General features: G+C 42.0%; 2 protein-coding genes across 4 annotated transcripts in view; both read left to right on the forward strand.

Moving 5' to 3' along the window:
• Positions 1-9,020, forward strand: part of hsd11b2 (hydroxysteroid (11-beta) dehydrogenase 2) — a 48,718-nt gene extending 39,698 nt beyond the window's left edge. The window contains exons 4-5 of the mRNA XM_079997859.1: positions 855-992; positions 6,556-9,020. Of these exons, the coding sequence (XP_079853985.1) occupies positions 855-992; positions 6,556-6,977 (560 nt within the window). The 3' untranslated portion in view covers positions 6,978-9,020. The remainder of the gene's footprint in view (positions 1-854; positions 993-6,555) is intronic.
• A 3,160-nt stretch (positions 9,021-12,180) lies between these two features.
• Positions 12,181-22,518, forward strand: part of zdhhc1 (zDHHC palmitoyltransferase 1) — a 40,827-nt gene continuing 30,489 nt past the window's right edge. For all 3 annotated transcript variants that reach the window (XR_013844080.1, XM_079998069.1, XM_079998070.1), the window contains exon 1: positions 12,181-12,374. The gene's annotated coding sequence lies outside the window, so the exon portion shown is untranslated. The remainder of the gene's footprint in view (positions 12,375-22,518) is intronic.

A 22,518-nucleotide genomic window follows, 5' to 3' on the forward strand; every position in this document is an offset into this window, starting at 1 on the left:
GAATCAATTAATAAAGAGTTGCATTGCAGGTTGAGAACTTGAACTCCACTTGCAGACTAATTTTGTCCTAGATGTGCACCCACCCAACCGCAGAGCCCCGGTGAGAACCGAAGGACCGCCACATGCCCCAAAACACCCCAACATTGCCCCGACTTAGGAAGATTCAAGTATTAAATGATGGAGTTATGGAAGCCGTGGCCACCAATATTATTCCTTTGGGTTTAGGTTGGGAATGATATAAGTGACTGGAGTTCCAGATCAGTAATTCCATGTCTTTTCCAAGACCTAAAGATTATTGGTCTGTTTTTAACCAGAAAATCTGGGTTGTGCCAGATTGGGGTGAATTTGTTTGGAGATAGAGTGTGACCACTGAGTTTGAGGAATCTCCACCAGCCTGAAAGAGTTGTTGCGATGAATGGGTTTTTAAAGCAATTATGTTTCCTTATTAAATCAGTAAGGAATGGAAGATCAGATATTGATAACCCCTGACATCATGTTTTTGTTTTTGTTTCCAAACTTTTCATTTCATTCACACTTGGAGTAATCCACGTTCGGACTGCACATCAGCGTATACATTACGTTGCATTTAGCAGACGCTTTTATCCAAGTGACTTACAATTATTCAAACAGCGATGGACGCAGCCATCAGGAGCAATTAGAGGTTAAGTGTCTTGCTCAAGGACACTACAGCATGCTAGCAGGAGGAGCCTGGGATCGAACCAGCAACCTTTAGATTACTAGACCACCAACTCTACCTCCTGAGCTACCACCCCCCACCCCCCTATACAGTATGTGCTTGATGCATACCACACTGTGTATGGATTGATGTGCACTGTGTGTGTGTATGTGTGCAGGGGACCAGCCCTTCCCCTGCCTTGCAGCCTATGGAGCGTCTAAAGCGGCGTTGAACCTTTTTACCAACACGCTGCGCCACGAGCTGCAGCCGTGGGGCGTCACCGTGTCAACCATCCTGCCCTCGTCCTACAAGACAGGTAGGTATCAAGCGCCTCCCACACCAAGCCCATCCTACACTAAGGTCTCCCACACCCAAACCCTCCCGCACCAAACCTCCCGCACCAAGCATCACTATTACAGATGTCAGTGGTTTCAAAAGATGCCCTCCCCGCCATTAGGCAGCTGTGAGGGATCGTGAATATCTTATTCGCGGCGGTCCGGTCTGTACTAATAAAAAGTTTGGAACCCCAGCTGTAGAATGACATAAAACCGGCATGAATTCCGATTTGATTGTTCAGACCGAGATCCCACTGCAAAAAATCAAACCTGTATCTGATTAAGGAGCACTATGAAAGTGTCCCAAACCAAATTGAAAATATCAGATTCCATGTGATGTGTGCTGTTGACACAGAATCACCGATGACCAAAGAAAATCAGATCTTGGTCACCTAGGCCTGCAGTGTGAATGTAGCCTAAATTAATGGAAAAAAAGTAGAAATAAAACATTGTGCAGTTACTGTATGTAGCTACTGTTAGTTTACTCTCTGTTCTGCACCTTGGAAGGAGCGATGCATTGGCATGAAGAAAGATTCCCGTAAATGAACGGTCCAGCCAGTTTCTGAGAATCTCTACCTCATAATAGTGCCGATCCATTGTACCTGCAGATGAGATTCAGTAACTTAGTAAAGTCATGTTGCAACATCATTTGAAATTTTTGAGTTTTGAGAAGAGAAAGAAAAAACGAAAGAGACAAGAGAGATGATAAAACAAAGAAGGAGGAAAGTAAGAAGAACAAACAACATTTCTATAGATTTACAACCCACCTTCAAAAATCAACGGTGGTCCTGGCCCTTGGCATGAAATTCCACTACAGACATGAAACTTCACTGGATGTTTGATGCATGGTTTCCTGACGCCAGCGACACCTTTTTTCCTGTAGCATCATCAATCAGTTCATCCAACAAATTGTCAAATATTTTACCAGTCGCTTTCCATTCCTGCGCTCACTCCAAACACAGCTCCATGTTCTTCACAGGGGTCATTGGAGTCATTCTGTAAGAAGACTTTATTCACGATAGGAAATTAAAGTTCAATTTCCCCAGCCCCCTTTAAAACATTTCCTCTCAACAAAAATATTGCTTGAAATTATAATCATAGAATATGATCGATATCAATCAAAGGCAATAGTGATATTGTTTTGTGTTTGTGATATTTACCAGGTTTTGCCATATTTCCAGCCAAGTCGAGCCATCGCCTTTCTCACTGTGCACAACCCGATGGTTATATTGTGACTTGTTTAAAGGAGCAATTGAACTTTCCTTGATAGCTCGTTGGCCGCTTTCAGGATGGAGTCTATTGTTTCCACCACCTGACTGGATAAAAAGAGATGCATTCAATCTTACCCGTCAAAATCAGCCAAGTGGACATATGTAAAATTGCAAGCAGTGTTTTTTGACTTGACTGTGATAATAACACCATCAGCAGGGGTGTTGCTACTGTAGGACGCAAGGACATCAGGGGCTTAGCCAAGGCAGGATCAAGTCATTTTGATACGGTGGCCCGGAGAGCTCAACACACTGCAACTTACGAAAACACATGCAAATAGACAAAACACAGGCAAATAAAGAAAACATCTTACCAATATGACAACACATGTGAGGCATTTAGAAAACGCATTACAAGTACAGACACAAACTTCACCACACTATCACAGAGCCAGTAGTAGCAATTTTCTCTGGAATAATGCACATAAATGGCTTGAATAAAAAACTGTAGATTGATATGAAAGTTGTTTTTTCTTTTTATTAATAGCATGGAGGAAGCAGAAGGACAATTTGGATGCGGTGGCCTTGCTTGGCACGATTTGTCTGTGATAGTTGCGGCTCCTGGTTATTACTTGTATAAATTCTAATTTATAGATACAGGCACGAGAAAATTTTGTTTAATATATTTCATCACAGATAAATCAATGCATCCAGTGTGGCTCACTTCTGTAATGTGGCTTTTGCGTTTGTGTTTTCCCTTAATGCAGTTGTGTTTTCTGTTAATGTGTTTGTGTTTTCCGTTTATGCTGTTGAGTTTTCCCTTAATGCGGTTGTTTTCCATTAATGCAGTTGTGTTTTCCGTTAATGTGTTTGTGTTTTGTGTTTATGCTGTTGTGTTTTCCCTTAATGCGGTTGTAATCCATTAATGCAGTTGTGTTTTCCATTAATGTGTTTGTGTTTTCCGTCAATTTGGTTGTGTTCTTCGTATTTGCAAAGCGTTTTGGTAGACAGCACATTCGACACATATGGGTTTGCAGTGCGTTTTCTTAGTGCTGCGCATGTGTTGTCATATTGGTGAAGATCTTTTCTTAATCTGCTAGTGTTTTATCTATTTGCGTGTATTTTCTTATGTTGCAGTGCATAGAGCTCTCCACCCTATTTTGCTACCAATAATAATGATACCGCGCCAGTTCATATGGCTTCCGGTTCCTCTTGGCAGGAAGGGTTTTCGGGGTGATGCAGAAGCAATGACTAGAAGCAATGACTCCCATGCTCGCGAGCTGATTAACTACATATCTTGTCAACCAGCCTTTCTACAGCAGGCTTCTCATCAGTTCACTGCTTTGCTGGTTGATCCTTGCCATTCTGGTGTTCTCACCTTAACCGTGTGGTACTGAATGTGCAGGACAACGTCACGTCCTGGGATACAGATGGGCGTACAGGTTAATGGATTTGAAATCCACACTGCCACACCCCCTAAGTACCTACTGTTTATTTATACGCCTGTCGGTGCTAAAGAAAATCACACTGCTCCGTACATCTTCGGTATCTTTGCAACCTCGCTATGTCAGGATTGGAAGCATCCACATTCTATGGAAAGAGCTCCAGGATGACAAGGAATCTGTAGGCCCTGCAGGCCCTGCAGCGCCCCGCAAGCCCCTTTTTCCATCGCATGAAAACACGTCCCCAGTGAGAAAAACAGCGGTATGTATAGCCCCTTTCCCACTTGCACCGAAAGTTGTAAGCCATAAATCTACTGGCAATTATACCAGTATAATTTTTAGTATGGTAGAAAAAATTAATGTCGTGATAATGTCAGTATTCCGACTTGTAGACGACGTTAGGGACGATAAACAGTTTGTCTTACCACTGACGACAGCACTTCTGGGTTGGGGGACCCTGGGGCTGTTCTCTTATGTGCCTGTAGCAAATACTATTTACTTTGTGAATGTTTACTTCATGCTTAAAAGAATAAAGATATTTTTGCGATCTAAACATTTTACCTCATTTTTTCAATTACACTTATTTTTAACTTGAACATGTATTAATGGCTCACGCTCCCCAATAGCCATGTCTCGAGTTTATTATAAGTTTAAGTTTATAGCAATTATATTATAAGTTCCATCATCTAAATATTTTTTTCTTTTTTAATAGATTTTTCTGATTGAAAATTTTGTAAAAACACACTGAGTTCCATAAACAAACAGAATTGCTTCTTTTGTTGGTATTTGTGAGTAACAACTACAATAGTACATTTGTTTTAGTTTTTCAGCTGAAATTACTTAGTAAATCTGTATTTACAGATTTTTCTACTGCTGCTCAATGGCCTGCGGCCACGCCCTCACACAGCACACAACCAGCCAAGCGTTTTGTGGCCAAAAAAGAGGTAAGACACCATAATTGTCAATATTAATTTATGTTACTGTATTTCATTCAATTCCATTTTGAGGAAAGGAATATTGTTGTTGAGGACTCATTTACTTATCTGTATTTAAAATTGCAGCCTACCATTATAACAGCTGTCCTGCACCACAACGCAGGGAGGGGCTGTCTGAGCGCCTTCCACGCAGAACAAGAGAACTTGATGCAGAGAAGGGGCGATTATACACATCGCGGGTTGAGAATGTTGCCTTGCAAGGGGAGATGGCAGCCATGTGAGAGAGAGAGAGAGAGTGGGGGGGCAGAGAGAGAGAGAGGGGGGGGGCAGAGAGAGAGAGAAAGATAGAGAATGGGAGAGAGAAAGAGAGAGAGAAAGAGAGAGAGAAAGAGAGCGAACAAGAGAGAGAGAGAGAGGAACCAGAGAGAGAGTGAGGGGGGGCAGAGAGGGGGGGGTGGGTAGAGAGAGAGTGAGGGGGAACGAGAGAGAGAGAGAGAGAGAGAGAGAGAGAGAGAGAGAGAGGGGCAAACTGGTAAATGTCATCAGAGAACTCGGGGACAACGCTACAAGATGCTTTCCCTCAGCCTGTCCATCATCATGGCTGACAGCGCTGGTTTTCATTAGCATGCGGCCATAGAACATGTGAGGTGAGACCGGAGGACCACGCCCCTGTCCTCCAAATGAGCCAGGGCTGCGTGGATCACTCCGGGTGCTTGCTCTTCTGTGTTGTCACACCAGATGAAAAATTGTGAGCTTGGTATGATACAAACTGGAAGGATCTGTGGGAAGTGGGAGCGCCAGGAAACCTGAAGGAGTTTGTCATGAACAGGAGTTGATGGTGCTGAGTCAGGCCATGTTCCCAAACCTTTTCTTCATGCAGGTAACTTGTAGTGAATATGAGAATGTGTCTTTTGCTAATAAATAATAATAATGAACAATTTCTGTGAAGTGCCGTCTTGACTTTACTTTCTAGTACTTTCAGTACTACGCTCTCATTTTCAAGATAATCTTGACAATTAGTTATATATATGATATATAATGTGTTTCTTTTTACTTTCTTACGTATGCAGTAATTTTTACAGAAACACAAAATGAAATAATACATGATAATGAAATAATACAAAATCATTGAAATGCAAATAGAATAACAAAATAGAGAACCATAAATGTGTCAACTTAAATGATAGATCAGACCAATCCGTTGATTGTTTTAAGTAGGTCCTTAAAACCCATTTTATAAGTTACTCTAGATATCTTTGTTATAGATTTTATTTCTAAAAGAAATAGCAAATATCGTTTCCATTACGCATGGAGAGGGAGACAGGGCACAAAACTCCCTCAGAGGATATACGCACACCATTATAGATCAGGACAAAAGCTGCGCTGGTAGACGGACACAGTATTTGAAAACATCAGATTAATAACGTGTCAACAGGTTATTTCAACACCTTCTTTTCGCTCATGGTTTCCATACCGGACAGATGACAGCGCTGGCTCTCGGGAGCGGGGATATACAGGCGGAAGTGACATCAGTGCCAACAGCTGTCTGTCTGGACTGCTCATGTGTGCCACCTGCTGATGGTTGCTATGCACTACAGCTAGTCTTTCGTTTCTGGCACTTCTGAAGCCGCTGACGCCAGTAACATCTGTACAAACACATTGACAACTTCATCTAGATCAAAACTTCTTCACTAATTATTACCTTTCAAGAGAACTCTGACAAATTATCCTTTACACTTGGTTTTGATTTCCAATCTGGTCTCTAATTTGTAATAACTATGTAATAATAAAATATGTAATATAATAATATGGCAGAACCTTCCAGATGGGGGTACAATCATATAAACTGTAGTTAATTAATTAAAATATCAAATCTCTTTATATTTATTTAAACCTCAACATGGTTTGTATCAAACCATATCTACAATCATAATTAATAAATCTACATGTCTTGTCTAGGTCAATCCAGTAACCATGGTTACTGGGAGCAGCAGTACAAACAGCTGCTGCAGAACCTGTCTCCGGGTCTCCTGGAGGACTATGGAGAGGACTACATGTTGGAGACCAGGGAGCTGTTCCAGGACCATGCCCGGACCGCCAACGAGGACCTGAGCCCGGTGGTGGACACCATTGTCCAGGCGCTGCTGTCCATGCGGCCTCAGAGGCACTACTACGCTGGCCCTGGCGTGGGCCTCATGTACTTCATCTCCAGCTACTTCCCCTACGGACTCAGCAACAGGTTCCTTCAGAAGCTCTTCGTCAAGAAGAAGCTGCTGCCGCGAGCACTGAGGGAACAGTCACACTTCAACAACAACAACAACAACAACAACAACAACAACAACAACAACAACAACAACAACAACGAGGAACTGGTCAAGTAGCTTGTAAACTTGCGGAAGTAGCTTCATCTTCTATGGTCAAACTAGGAGCAGCTCTATTGAATTGGACATAAAGGTTTGTTCAATTAAGGGATCCTAGAAATGCACCAAAACATTTTTGTCATTTTGTATATTTCTGGTCTCATCCATAGCCGGTGAGTAAATGTGATCAAACCTATCAAGCTGATCACCTCAGATCAATCTGATCCACATACTTTATCTGATTTATATGATTATATCTGATTATATCAGATTATCTTAATATCAGATATTATCATATTATCAAATAGTATCATACTATACTTGTATTGGGATAAGATAAGATAAACCTTAGATACTGTGATATTATCAGATAGTATCATATTATCAGATAGCATAAAGTTGTCAGATAGTATCATATTATCATATTACCAGATAGTATCATATTATCATATTACCAGATAGTATCATATTATCATGTTAGCAGATATCATATTATCAGATAATATATTATCATATTATTAGATGATGTCAGATTATCAGAGAGAAACAGATTATCATATAATATCATATTATTGGATTGCCAAATAATGAGAGATCAGATTATCATATTAGAAGACAGTATTCTATTATCAGATAATATCATAGTATCTTATTATCAGATAGTATCATATTATCATATTATCATATAGTATCATATCATATCATATTATCATATAGTATCATATTATCATATAGTATCATATTATTAGATAGTATCATTAAATCAGGTAGTATCATATTATCAGATAGTATCATATTATCATATAGAATCATATTATCAGATAGTATCCTATTATCATATTATCAGGTAGTATCACATTATCAGATAGTATCATATTTCAGATCGTAATATATTATCAGTATTATATCATATTATATACATATTGATAGATAGATAGATACATATAGTATCATATTATCAGATAGTAAAATATTTTCTGTTAGTATCATATTATCATATAGTATCACAATACCATATTGTATCATATTATTAGATAGTATAATTTTATCACATAGTACATTATCAGATAGTATCAGATATTTAGGATCACATGAAGTAATCCATGTAGGGTTGGAGGTTGAAAACCCCTTACCTGGCCCTCATATTACAGATTAACTCAGATTACAAGATGTTTGAAAACAGATCAAGGTGCCTTTTGAAGAAACTATATAATGTTCACATTTTCTTATATTTCATTTGGCCATTTTATCATCTCTTGAAAAATATATTTATTACACACAATTTATCAATTATTTTTCATGGATTGATGGGGGGTATATATAAACAAACAATTAGAAAATCACAAAATATACAACATATGTTCTTGTGTAATTATGAATATTTACATCTAAATGTACAAAATGTTTCAGATATGACTTGTTTATAATATGCATAGTATTCATATTTCCTGCTTGTCTTCCATCCTTCACTGTGGGATTCTGCTTCCTTTCTTCAATTTATCTATTTTTGATGAACTTCTCTTTCACCTGTAACTTAAACTGTGAATATGTATACGAAAACTATAATAATAAGATGGAATTCATCACATTCACTGCATTTATTCTGTGAAGGGATTCAATCTGATTACAAACCCGAGATTAATAAGAAAGAAATCTTTAGACGAAGAACTGAAAAATATAACGACTCGGATTACATCATATAATCCAACCTAATTAGATCCAATTAGATGATATTATTACAATATATTTGGATTATATGATCTTATGTAAAATGATGTTCAATTGGATCATATAAAATTATATTTAATTAATTTGGATTACATTGAGCTAGGCTGAATTGGATTGAATAAGGTTTGCTAGCATTCTTTTAAAAAACAAGCAAGGATGCTAAAATAATGTTGAATGGATCTTAAATTTTAAAAGACTTTCAATCAAGAAGTCATTGAGGTGTAACAATAAATTAAGTTTATTAAAGCTTCTCCCTAGCACTTTAAATAGGATTTAAATTTATATGGATATGATATAAACATATGAAATATGATTTAAACTGATATGAATATGATATAAACACATTAAATATGATTTAAACTGATATGAAAATGATTTAAACATATGAAATATGATTTAAACACATTAAATAGGATTAAAACTGATACAAATATGATTTAAATTGAATATGATTTGTGCTCTCTATTTTCTGCTGTCCCCTTTTTGCTGCTGGAACGATGTAAATTTCCCCGTTGTGGGACTAATAAAGGTTTATCTTATCTTATCTTATCTTAAACACATTAAATATGATTTAAACTGATAGGATGTAATATATATATATGATGTAATATATATATATATATATATATATATATATATGATGTAATATATATATATATATATTATATAACATGTCATATGAGGCACAGTCATAACCTAATTATAACCTAAACCGTCCTCCCCCTGTCAAAAAACACAGAGACATGGTAGACATGGGATGGTAGCTCAGGGGGTAGAGCTGGTCGTCTAGTAATCTAAAGGTTGCTGGTTGGATCCCAGGCTCCTCCTGCTAGCATGCTGTAGTGTCCTTGAGCAAGACACTTAACCCCTAATTGCTCCTGATGGCTGCGTCCGTCGGTGTTTGAATAATTGTAAGTCGCTTTGGATAAAAGCGTCTGCTAAATGTAATGTAATGTAATGTAAAACAACAGACAGAAAACAGGAGGATGGAGAGATGGGTGTGCTGGGGGCAGGGGGTATGGAATGACATTATGCAAAAAATACGTTGATTAAAAATAGACACGCTCGCTGTAACGGCAACGAGAATGGATGGCAGAGTGAGAGGAAGGGAACACGAGAGAGGAGGGCACCACCTGCTCCAGGTCCGTGAAGGAGAGCTCCTCATGGAGGCTGACACCACCTCTTCCAGGTCCGTGAAGGAGAGCTCCTCATGGAGGCAGACACCACCTACTCCAGGTCTATTAAGGAGAGCTCCTCTTGGAGGCTGATCGCTTTGACTTTAACCATTTTCTGGTGAGAAATTATCAGAAATCCACCACTTGTGAATGTACGCAATGACATTTTGTCATAGAACTTGACAAAGTCTTTTTGCTGCTTGGACCTTTATGCTGACACTTTAACACACACTTTGACACTTTAAGCTGTCCTGTTTCCGCTCAAGCGTCTTCATTTTGAACTTTCGGAATTGCTCCTAAACATCTGTAATGTGGTAGAGTACATGCAATACGCGGCAAGGGAGGTCCCATATGAGACAGTCCATTTCAGCCCAATATAAGGGTCATCCCGCCTAATAGGTTGGCAACCCTATCTCTGAGTCCATTCTCTCAAACACAACAAGCTTCTCATTTCTCACCAAATCAAGTACTTAATAGCTGGCACTGCTCTGGAGCTGCAAGCGAACTCCATGTGTGAGGTCACAAACAGGGAATATGTTTTGGACTGTTTTCCACTCCTACACTTTGTGTTACAACTAGATCCAATGCTGCAAAATACAAACATGGCACCAGGTTCGATGGAACACAATGAGTTTATATTGACAAAAAGGGAAAAAATATTAATTATCAAACCAAATGCTCCGCCCATGTCAAACAGCTCAGACGACACACACACACACACACACACACACACACACACACACACACACACAGTGTGATGGAGTCTACACTATGCAGCTCGCACAATGTGAATGGATGTTCATAGCCACACCTTGCACATTTATTTTTTACTGTGGCACAGTGGCGCAGTGCATTGGACAGCAAGAAGGTCCTGGGTTCGATTGGGTTATCTCCCAATAGGAGCCTTTCTGTGTGGAGTTTGCATGTTCTCCCTGTGCTCACATGGGGTTTCCTCCATCTAACATCAGTAAGGACCCCCACCAAAAACATGCACACACCACCATCGTCTGACCAGCAATGGACATCTGGTACTAGGTGTCCGGGTGTGTGTTTATATATATATATGCATGTGTGGTGTGTCATGTGCCAAATTCTTCTTCTTCTATAATGAATTGGATGATGGTGTCACAAAGTGTCTTGCTCCACCACCCGACGGCAACTTTTACAACCTTGATGTGTAGGTGAAGCACGAATGTTTGGCTACTTCAGGTGAAATTTAGTAGTTTTTCCACTAATTCCTGCTCTGTATGTGGATCAATTTGGACGAAATTATGACATCTGATGATGTCTGAGAAGTCCCGGTTCTAATGAGACCTTTGAGACACTTTGAGAACGAAAAGTGCCAAGAAGAATAATAATAAAAATCCGAACAATAACAAAATTGTTCCATCCCCACGGGTTAGACCCCTAATACCAGAGTGACGTCACAGCCAGGCACAAAGTTCCCTTGACAGGGTCTTTTTGGAATACACGTCTAACTTGGATCTAAAGTAACCTGTGGTGTTTGGTCGCGTGTATAACAGATCAGATTCTGATTGAGAGGCAACCCATTTATCTTGCGGCTACCGACTGGAACACCGATTTCCGAGGTCCTGTGACTGTAGCGTTAAAGATAGTGACGTCACACCCAGGCGACAACCCCACCAGTCTTCGCTTCAATCTTTTTTTCTTAGTATTTTTATATTAAAATATTTTCACACTTAACACTCACCCTTTTTTTTTACAACAAACATGTCAGAAACAACACCCCGATCCTGTCGATGGATTCATAAAACCACAGGAGCGGAAGAAGTATTAAAGTATTAAAGTGGTGCGGCGTTCTTGCTGAAATATGAGCTGCTCACAGGTCAGTTTCACTGGCTTCTTTGCTCAAACCGCATTTTAAAGCTGGTTCTGGAACGGTGTTCGCACACTTCCGGTTACGAGCCCAGAGTCGGCGCCGTCGAGCGGTAACCAATCAGAATGGATCTAGCTCGTTTCCACGGAAACAGCACCGAATGCACTAACAAACTAGCAGCTAAACGCACCGCGCGGAACAAACGCAGCTTTTAAACCGGTCTGGACTCAATCAAACATGGCGTCTGCGTCTCTCCTGCTAGGCTAACTCACATTAGCATGCTGCTGCCATGGGATTAGCAGCGACTGAACGGATCGATTCATCTGATCGGCTGGTGACCATTGTATTTTACTGATTACTGACCATTTACATGTACAGGTTGAACTACTCTAAGCTGCAGATGATCCCAGTCTAATGGAGCTAAAGCTTGGATGGAGGGAATACAGAGCTGGACCTTAATGAGGAGAGGGTACAAGTACACGGGAGGGAGAGAGTACAAGTATACAGGAGAAAGAGGGTACAAGTACACAGGAGAGAGAGGGTACAGGTACACAGGAGAGAGAGGGTACAGGTACACAGGAGAGAGAGGGTACAGGTACAGCGGTGTAGAAGTACACACAGGATACCTGATGGAGAAAAAAAAATGCCATGGACTGAAGTGACTCAACAGCCAACAAGGTAGGGTGTACTCTGTGTACTGGAAGTGTGTGTGTGTGTGTGTATATATATATATATATATATATATATATATATATATATATTTCAGTATATATACTGATATCTGTATATATAATGTGTGTGTTCGTGTGTGTGTATACACTGTATACACATACTTTTTTTTACCCAGACCAGCTCACCACAACCAGCCTGTGGATACTCCATCACCCCCCCAACATGGACACACATACACACCAGCCCTTATGCTTATATGTGGGGGCACTTATTAGCATAATGGATGGATACTCTAGGCTACTGTAATACAAACAGTGATATTATAAGAGCAAAGGTTTGACTTTACAAATTTGTACTTCTAAAGTGCAGTTAAACCAAAAATATTTAAATAAACAAACAAGCTCTAAATAATATCTTAAATTGAACAAAAATGAAGTACTGTACATTTTTTGGCCTGCTACTAGAACAAGAAGAAGAACAGAAGAACAATCTTTAATCGTCACACAGCACACCACACTACAACACATGCATGCACACACACACACACACACACAGACGGTGGCCGGTGAAATGAGGCCTCTGCGTTTAACCATTCTGGCTTGTCCTTCCTCCGGGGGCACAGCCAGGAGCAGTGGGCAGCATTCGTGGACGCGCCCGGGGACCTGGTGATGAGTGTCCATCGCTTGTCAGATGATGATGTGTGCATGTTTTTGGTGGGGGTCCTTACTGACGTGAGGTGGAGGAAACCCCATGTGAGCACAGGGAACATGCAAACTCCACACAAAAAGGCTCCAATTTGGGAGATAACCCGCTGGAGAACAGTGCCAACAGCGCCCCAGGCGGGAATTGAACCCAGGACCTTCTTGCTGTGAGGCACTGTGCCACGGTGGTCAACTAAGGTAGACCATTACTCCTGGTCCGGGTACAATAAATAATAAAAAAAAAAACAATACAATTATATTTAAATTTAAAAAAAACAGTGCTCGGGTATTGCTCGTCCATAAATTATGAATACTATCTAAATGTGTTATTTCTGACGCATGCACGATAGCATTTCAGACATGTCTTGAATGAAGCGTTTCTTAAAGTGTTAAATTCCACTCTTATAATCCATTAATGTTGCTGCATATTCCCTGGACGAGGAGGATCCTAAACTGTGCCATTTCATGAATGGATAGCTATGTGGCTGGAATAGTTGGTAAGCAAAGTAAATAATAATGATATTTAGCAGCATTGTCTCTTTCTTCCCCATACATTTTAGTCATATGAGACTTAAGTCATTTATGAAGTTTATATAGGTAAAATCAGGTTCACAAATCTGAGAATTAGCTCCTTTTCTCTTATCTTAAATCATCATAAATGATATATTTGGGGTTTTCTGTCAGCCAGACAAAACACGCAGGTTGTAGAAGTCACTTTGCACACTTTTCTGACATTTTACAGGACAGAAGATGATTTACTGACACAAGGGGAATTGACCCTCTACGGAGAGAAAAACACTAGATGGACCACACAACAGTTAGTGTTTTCATACGTATATACACACGTCAGTTAGTGTGTTCGTAACTATATACACACATCATATATATATATATATATATATGTGTGTGTGTATTTGTGTATATATATATATATATATATATATGTGTGTGTATTTGTGTATATATGTGTATGTGTATGTATGTATGTATGTATGTATGTATGTATGTATGTATGTATGTATATGTGTGCTTTTGTATGGGGCGACAGGATCCAGGACAGTCAGACACATGTCATTAAAATGGGAGACGAGCTCCTCTGTGTTAAAATCTGGATTAAAGGCGAAGCAGCAGCTTTGAAAAGCTCAAAAAACGCTGATATATAGTGAAAAGCAGAGCCATGGACAGGATTGTTGTGAGTGATAAAAAATTGGGATAAGACCACACTGAATAAAACCGCTTCGTGAAGGGATATGCAGACATTCTTTGTCTCAATGTTTTCAGGGCTGAGACCACCATACAGTACTAAGTCAAGGGTGTGGCCCTTAGAATGTGTAGGTTCTCGTACCGCTTGAGTGAGGTTATAAGAGTCAAGAACATCCATAAGATCAGTAATAAAAGTATTAATTTGACATTAGATGAAAACTCAACAAATTCTGGTCTATAAATTATTTAAATTATCACCGGGTTCATGGAATTAAGCATAAAACCAAGATGTTCAAATTTCCTTTCTATAGATAACAGCAGTGTGTGTGTAAACATACACACACATATATATATATATATATATATATATATATGTATATGTGTGTGTGAGTGTGTATATATATATATATATATATATATATATATATATATATATATATATATATATATATATATATATATATATATATATATATATATATATATGTATGTGTGTGTGTGTGTATGTGTATATATGTATGTATGTATATACTCCTTGAGTTTATTATGGAAAAATTCAAGCGTCTTGGACATGTCCTGTTGATGTTTTGTGTGGAGGTGACGATGCAGTTTACATGGCTTCAGAGCTTCGTTTGATAAAATCTCAGAACAGACCAAGCACAGCGGTCACGGTTTGTCTTCTGTGCCTGTCCAAAAAAATCCCAATGATAAATATTCAGTGCTATACTTTCTCTGAACCTTTCTTTTTTGTTTGACAGGGACTGTCCCACCTGTCTGCCTTTTACTTTTCAGTGTGCCTGATGCTAGCCAACCATCCATTTTGATTATCAACGCAAGTTCAAAAATGTACAGGTGCAAGTTGTTTGTGGTCCGGCTTGGACTTATAGTATGTCCTAACATAAGTTCCTTTCTATAGTACGTCCTAACATAAGTTCCTTTCTATCAGTAATGATGCATTTTTGAAGGGTTTAAAGAAAAAATACCACGAAATTATTATTTTTTTACATTTAAAAACGTTTCTGTAATTAATATATATTTTTTTTATTTCTTCAATAAAATCTGTTTTGCCTATGATTTGGCAGCCCACTTGCAATACCCTCTCGGCCCACCAGTGGGCAGCGGCCCATAGGTTGGGGATCGCTGATGGCGGAGAAAGGAACGGAAATTGAAGAAGAGCAGCTTAAACATAATTTATGAGATCCGAAAAGACGCTATGCAGAAACTAAGTCCACAATTATTAAAGGGCCGTTCAAGAAGCAAGAGCAGCTTTCTTCTCTAACCTGATTGTTGCAAATGATTCCAACCCCCGAATTGTATTCAAGGGAATAGACTTCATCATTACCCCCTCCCCCTGCCATCTTAATCAGGTGGCACCAGAGATGTGTGAGGAGTTTTTAAACTTTTTTGCGAAAAAAGCTGAGAATATAAAATAGGGAATTACACCCCCTGACCAGACTATACATGATACTACGGTCATTGACAGTTATTCTAACAATTTTGAAACTGTTTCACATGAAACTATCTCACATGAAATCAACCATGTACAGCCTTGATATGATCCCCACCACATTTCTTAAAGAGGTGATTGACACAATTAGACCCACTTTTTTATCTATTATATATAGCTTACTGGAAAAAGGCATTTTTTCTTCTGCTTTTAAACATTCTGTGGTCCATCCTCTTTTAAAGAAACAAAACCATGATTCCTCTGTTCTTTACAATGAAAAGGTTTTAGAGAAAGTGGCATTAACCCATATTTGGCTTTTCTGTGTCATAATAACATCTTTGAGAAATTCCAGTCTGGTTTTAGAGCTTTACATAGCACAGACACTGCCCTCCTCAAAGTAACCAACAATATCCATTTAGCAGCCGATAGGGGGAATAGTGCAATTTGAATTCTCTTAGATCTAAGTGCAGTCTTTGACACTGTAGATCACGCCATTTTAATTGACCGTCTTAACACCTGGGTTGGGATCAAGGACACTTTACTTGGCTGGTTGTATTCCTACCTTTTAGAAAGAACCTTCACAGTCTCCATATGTAACAACTTATCCTCTCCAGCTCAAATTTCCTTTGGTGTACCACAAGGTTCCATTTTACGGCCAATTTTGCTGTTGGATGGCACAGAAATTTCTTCAACATAATAATTCAAAATCAGAAATCATACTGTTCACTCCACCAAATTCTACCAGTCATAATGAGAGTGGCTTTGGCACAAAAATATTGTGTCTGTTGCCAGAAAATTGGGAGTACTGTTTGACTCTGACCTTAACTTTGAACAACACATTAAAAATGTAAAGTACTGCTTCCTTCAACAGACAACCATTTCAAGAATCAAACCAATACTATCACACAGCGACCTGGAAAAAGTAATCCACGTCCTAATTTTCTCACGACTAGACAACTGTAAATCCCTCCTTTCTGGCATCAACCAAAGGTCACTCTCTCGCCTCCAACTTGTTCAGAACACAGCAGCTGAAATTCTTACCGGTTACATTTAGTCATTTAGACGCTTTTATCCAAAGCGACTTACAAGGGAGAATAACATTCAAGCTACATTGCAACAGAAACATTAGTGTAACAATAAATAAATACTGCTAAGTACTGCTAAGTAATTGTAAGTTAGGAGAGGAGGTGCTCTCTGAAGAGCTGGGTCTTCAAGTGCTTCTTAAAGACCGAGAGGGAGGCCCCCGCTCTGGTGGTTTTTGGCAGCTCGTTCCACCAACGTGGAACTACAAATGAGAACAGCCTGGATTGCCGTGGTTGTGCAGCCAGCAGAGCCAGGCGACGCTCATTTGACGAACGCAGCATCCGGGAGGTAACATGTGCTCTTACAAGGGCATTTAAGTAAGTGGGAGCATTCCCAACAATCACTCTGTAGGCAAGCATCAGAGACTTGAACTTAATGCGAGCGGCTACACGTAACCAGTGGAGCTCGATAAGCAGCGGAGTAATGTGTGCCCTCTTTGGCTGGTTGAGCACCAGTCGCACCGCCGCATTCTATATCATCTCCAGTGGCTTCACCGTACAAGCCAGCAAAACTGTTAAGAGAGCTTTGCAGTAGTTGAGGCGGGAAATCACCAAGGTTTGTACCAGCACTTGAGTGGCATATTGGGTCAGGTATGGCCTGACTTTTCGGATGTTGAATAGTGCGAAGCGGCACGACCGAGAGACGGCGGCAACATGGTCAGAGAATGTCAGTTGGTCATAGATAATGACACCTAGATTCCTTGCAACTTTAGTAGGAGCAAGAGATGAAGAGTCAATTTTGATATCAGTGTTGTGATAAATACCTTGTTTGGCCGGGAAGACCGACAGTTCCGTTTTTGCCAGGTTTAGTTGAAGATGGTATCCTTCATCCACGTGGATATGTCAGCGAGGCAATCCGAGATCCGCGTCAAGACAGTGGGGTCATCAGGCAGGAAAGACCGATAGAGTTGAGTATCATCCGCATAGCAGTGATATGAAAAACCACGCGAGCGGATGATCAGGCCCGGCGAGGTGGTGTATATGGCAAAGAGGAGAGGTTCCAGCACAGAGCCTTGGGGCACCCCTGTGGTGAGGTGGTGAGGCACAGACAACTGGCCTTGCCATGTCACACTGAAGGAACGCCCAGTGAGGTAATATTCGAACCAGGAAAGTGCACTGCCAGAGATGCCCATACTTGAGAGTATGGACAGGAGAATGCTGTGATTGACAGTGTCAAAAGCAGCTGATAAGTCAAGCAGAATGAGAACCGAGGATTGGGCAGCAGTTCTAGCAGTTTTTAAGGCCTCTGTCACAGACAACAGGGCTGTTTCAGTGGAGTGTCCGCTTTTGAAGCGAGATTGAAGTGGATCAAAAAGGTTGTTTCTTGACAGGAATTCTGTAACCTGTCTCGAGACCGCCTTCTCATTGGTTTTGGAAACGAATGGGAGGAGTGAGACTGGCCGATAGTCTTCCACTCGAGTGGGATCGAGTGAAGGTTTTTTGAGCAGTGGTGCTACCCTAGCCACTTAGAAAGCAGAGGGGAATGTGCCAGAAGTGAGGGAAGAATGAATCAAATGTTTGATTGCGGGGGTGACAGTCGGTGATATGGCTTGAAGGAGGTTAGATTGGATCTAGCGGACAGGTAGTAGTACGGCTACATGTTAGAAGTTTAGATACCTCACTCTCAGCGAGAGGGGTAAAACCAGGGAACAATGAGCCTTGAGATTGCGGCGGATGGAAACCGTGGGTGGGGACGTAGAGGGTTGTTCTGGAAGCTGAACATTGAAGCGGATGAAGTAGTTGTCTGAGAGATGGAGAGGGGTGACCATTAGGTTGTCTGTGGTGCAGCTCAGAGCAAAAATGAGATCAAGCTCTTTGCCAGCCTCGTGAGTCGGTGGAGTCGGGACCTGTCTTAGGTCGAATGAGCGAACCAAAGACAGGAAGTCAACAGAGCTCGCACTGCTCAAGTGGAATGGAATGGGACACTCATGCTCAGGAATTGTTGACAGCAGGTTGTCAAGCTCATGTAGGAAGTCACCTAGTTGTCCTGGTGGACGGTAGATGACGACCACATAGGCTTTTACCGGAGCAGTCACCAAGATGGCATGATATTCAAAGGAGACAAAGTTATTTAAAGACTGCCGAGGATTAAATTTCCATGTGTTGGAAATTAGCAGGCCAGTCCCACCACCACGACCAGATGGTCAGTAGGTGTGGGAGAATGAGTACTTTGTGGAAAGCGCAGCCGGGGTTGCACTATTTTCAGGTTTAATCCACGTCTCAGTAAGAGCAAGGAGGTCCAAGGAGAGGTGGTTAGCATAACCAGAAATAAAGTCGGCCTTGTTAACTGCAGATCGAAAGTTCTACAAGCCAACAGAGAAGGAGGTCTTTGCAGATGATGTTTGCGGCAGAGACCTGAGGTGACCCAGATTGCATCGGCGTTTGTTATACCGAGGCTTTTTGCGTGACCTTGAAATTACAGAAATGTTGTAGTTGCACATTGTGTATGAGGTGACAAAAACAAGACAGGTTTGCCTTGTTCGATGTCCTTGCTTCGGTGGACTTGCACAGGTAGACTTGCAAGTGACCGCTGATTGAAGACAGCTGTTCTCGGCTCGGACTGATTGCACCCGGCTGAAGGCATGCCCAGACAAAGACAAGGACTTACCGATTTGGGGAAGTGTCTAGAAGTCACACCCTTTGTTGATGGCTAAGCAATTAACAGTGATGGGTTCAGAGTGAAACCAACAGTCCTATGTCACAACAGTAATATACTAGATAACAGATACAAAGCAGTAAAAACACTTATACAACAGTCTTGGCACTGTAGCTTGTCTCAAGTGCTCAAGACTGCAGTGAAGGATATAAGGCACTGCTCAGTGAAAATGGCACGCCCAGGTCCTCCTTAGACAAAGGCTTATTGATTTGGGGGAGTGTCTTGAAGTCACACCTTTTGCTGATGGCTCAGCATTTAACAGCAGATAACAGTTCCTAACTGAAACCAACTTGACACAAAGGATGTGCCAAATAGATGGGTTCAGAGTGAAACCAACAGTCATAAGTAGCCACAGTACAATAACAGATACAAACCAGTAAATACACTTGCAAAGGACTTGCACAGGTAGACTTGCAAGTCTTTTCACAATACCGTCTTCACACGAGAACGGCCGCACACGGAGCTGACGCTTTTGCTGACTCTTTAGTAACAGTCCCGTGAATGTAGCATTACCGCTGATTGAAGACAGCTGTTCTCGTGCTCAGACTGATTGCATTGGGGCAGCTAGTTAGAATGTGTTCCTCAGTTTGTAGTGGGTCGCCGTACTCGCACTGGGCACTGTCTGCGATGCCCCACTTCTGCATTGCTACCCCGAAGCGTCCCACACATGTCCTCCGGCGGTTGAGGGTTTTCCACTGCTTTCGGGGCAGGTGCTTGCCAGGAACGTCCTTGGGATCTTCAATGTAGTGGTGAAGCCTAGATGGTTCTGCTGACTTCCACTGGTCCCTCCATCTTGCCTTGACCCATTGGCCTTGGAGATGTCGGCTGGTGTTGTGCGCAGCAATTCTTGGGCGTGTATGGCAAAGGGGTGCTGGGACTTGAGGCGCATGCACTGTGGGGTCTCCATGGCGATTTTGTGGAGGAGGTGGGATTCACTCGCCTGCGAATTTCGAGCAAGAGCCAGCATCGCTCCTTCTCGCCTGACATCTACTGGAGCGATTCCTCCGAGGGCGGGCAGTTGATTTGTTGGAGTGGCTTGTAGGCATCCAGAGACAGTCCGTAGGGCGGTGTTAAGGGCAGTGTCCAGCTTCACGACGTGGGGGCTATAGCACCAGACCGGAGCACAGTACTCAACACTGAAGAACACCAGGGCCTCGGTGGAAATGCGCAGTGTCTTTGTGGAGGCTCTCCATGTGGTGCCAGCTAGAGGACGTATCAGCGCGGCGCGGGACGTTGTCTTTGCCCTGACCTTATCCAGGTGTTGTCTGAATGACAGTGTTCTGTCAAGCTTCACGCCACGGTATGTGGGGGAGGGCTGGTACTGTAGTCGGGTGTTGTCAACCATGATGTTCATTTCACGGGACGCATCTTTGTTGTAGTGGTGGATCATTGATGATACAGTCTTGCCAGCACTGAGCTTGAAGCGCCAGTTCTTCAGGTATGAAGACAGGATGTTCATGTCTTCAGAGAGGCCCTCCTCTACTGCTTCCCAGGATGGCTTGCTCAGTAGGATGGCCATGTCATCTACATAGCCGTACTTCCTTGATTGTGTGGCAGGTAGGTCATAGATGTATATGTTAAACAGCATAGATGCCAGCACTGAGCCTTGTGGGACACCGTTCTTGAGCTTTCTCACCCTACTGCTTTGGCCGTTGCTGGTGTGTAGCCTAAAGCTGCGGTTGCTCAGCATCTCCATTATGAAGCTCACAATTTGCTTGTCTGGGATGGTTTCCAGAAGCTTCATGTGTAGTCCACGTAGCCAGACAGTGTCATATGCGGCTGTGAGGTCCAGGAAAACGGTGCCGGCCTTCTCTCCTGCCTGGAAGCTGTCCTTTCTGTTTTGGCACAGGAAGGTCACCTGGTCTACCGTTGACCTACCGCTTCGAAAGCCAGCTTGTTCTTTGGGCAGCTGGGGGTCGGTCACTGGGTTGAGACGTGCCAGGATAAACAGACACAGGAACACAGAGCAATGAGATGGGCTGGTGTCCCTTCGGGTCGTCGCTTGGCTTGTTTGGCTTCAGCAGGGCGTTCACCTTGGCATGGCGCCAGATCTTTGGCAGCTTTGAATGTTGGAGACATGTAGAGAGGAAGGAGCACAGCCAGTCGGTTGCCTTCTTGCCTTGATGTTTAATGTACTCTGGGTGGATGCTGCCTACACCTGGTGCCTTACCGGTCTTCAGGCGTTGGATGGCCTGTTCGATTTCTGGTGTTGTGAAATCAGTGGATAGGTTGGAAACGCATCCTGGGGCCATGAACAGCTCATGGACTCTCGCTGATGTTGTTCTGGCGAAGTCATTTACATTTAGTCATTTAGTCATTTAGAAGTCCTTGTCTGCATTAGGGAAGCGGCCATTACTTAGCAGGAGTGACGCGATGGAGTTTGCGATGATGGGGCATTGTGCTGGGGTTGTTGACTTTCCAGTTAGCTCATGGTCTGCCACGCCCGCCGACTGGAGTGTGTGAAGTCGATAGATTCCATAGTTCCCTCCGTTTCTTGTTTAGCCTACAGAGAGGATTGTCTGCTGCTTTGTCCCTGTCTTCGCTGGTTTGTGCTTCTGCATAGGAGCGAAGTAGGTCTTCACATTTGTCATCCCAGCAGGGAACGTAGCTTTGCGTATACTGCGTGGGGTGTTCTTATTGGCGGTGGCCAGCAGCATCTTGCAGTACGACTCATAGGCATCGTTCAGGTTGTTGCGGCACAGGTGTGGTAGGCCAGCAGCTGCCTTGTTCACTAGTGTCGTGTAGCCTGCCCAGTTTGCTTTGTGCAAGTTCCACCTCTTGGCATCCCTTCCTTGCACTCGTTGGACCCAGGGATGGGATGGGTGATGGGCGACAGTCGATGGTGTGACCAGGGTAACATGTCCAGGATGTGTCTAACAGGGAGTGGCTAGTGTTGTGCCATTTTGCAAATGCCAGATCTGGATTGGTGGTGCTGTTCCTTCGTGCAGAGTAGAATGTGCACGGCTCCTTTGGATCTTATAGGAGTGTTGCTTCAGCACTAGAGGCCCAGTCTACCAGGTAGTCACCAGGAAGCGTTGGAGCTACTGTAGCCCCATTCTGT

The sequence above is a fragment of the Zeus faber genome (assembly GCF_960531495.2).
Source record: "Zeus faber genome assembly, chromosome: 3".
NCBI classification, from domain to species: Eukaryota; Metazoa; Chordata; class Actinopteri; order Zeiformes; family Zeidae; genus Zeus; species Zeus faber.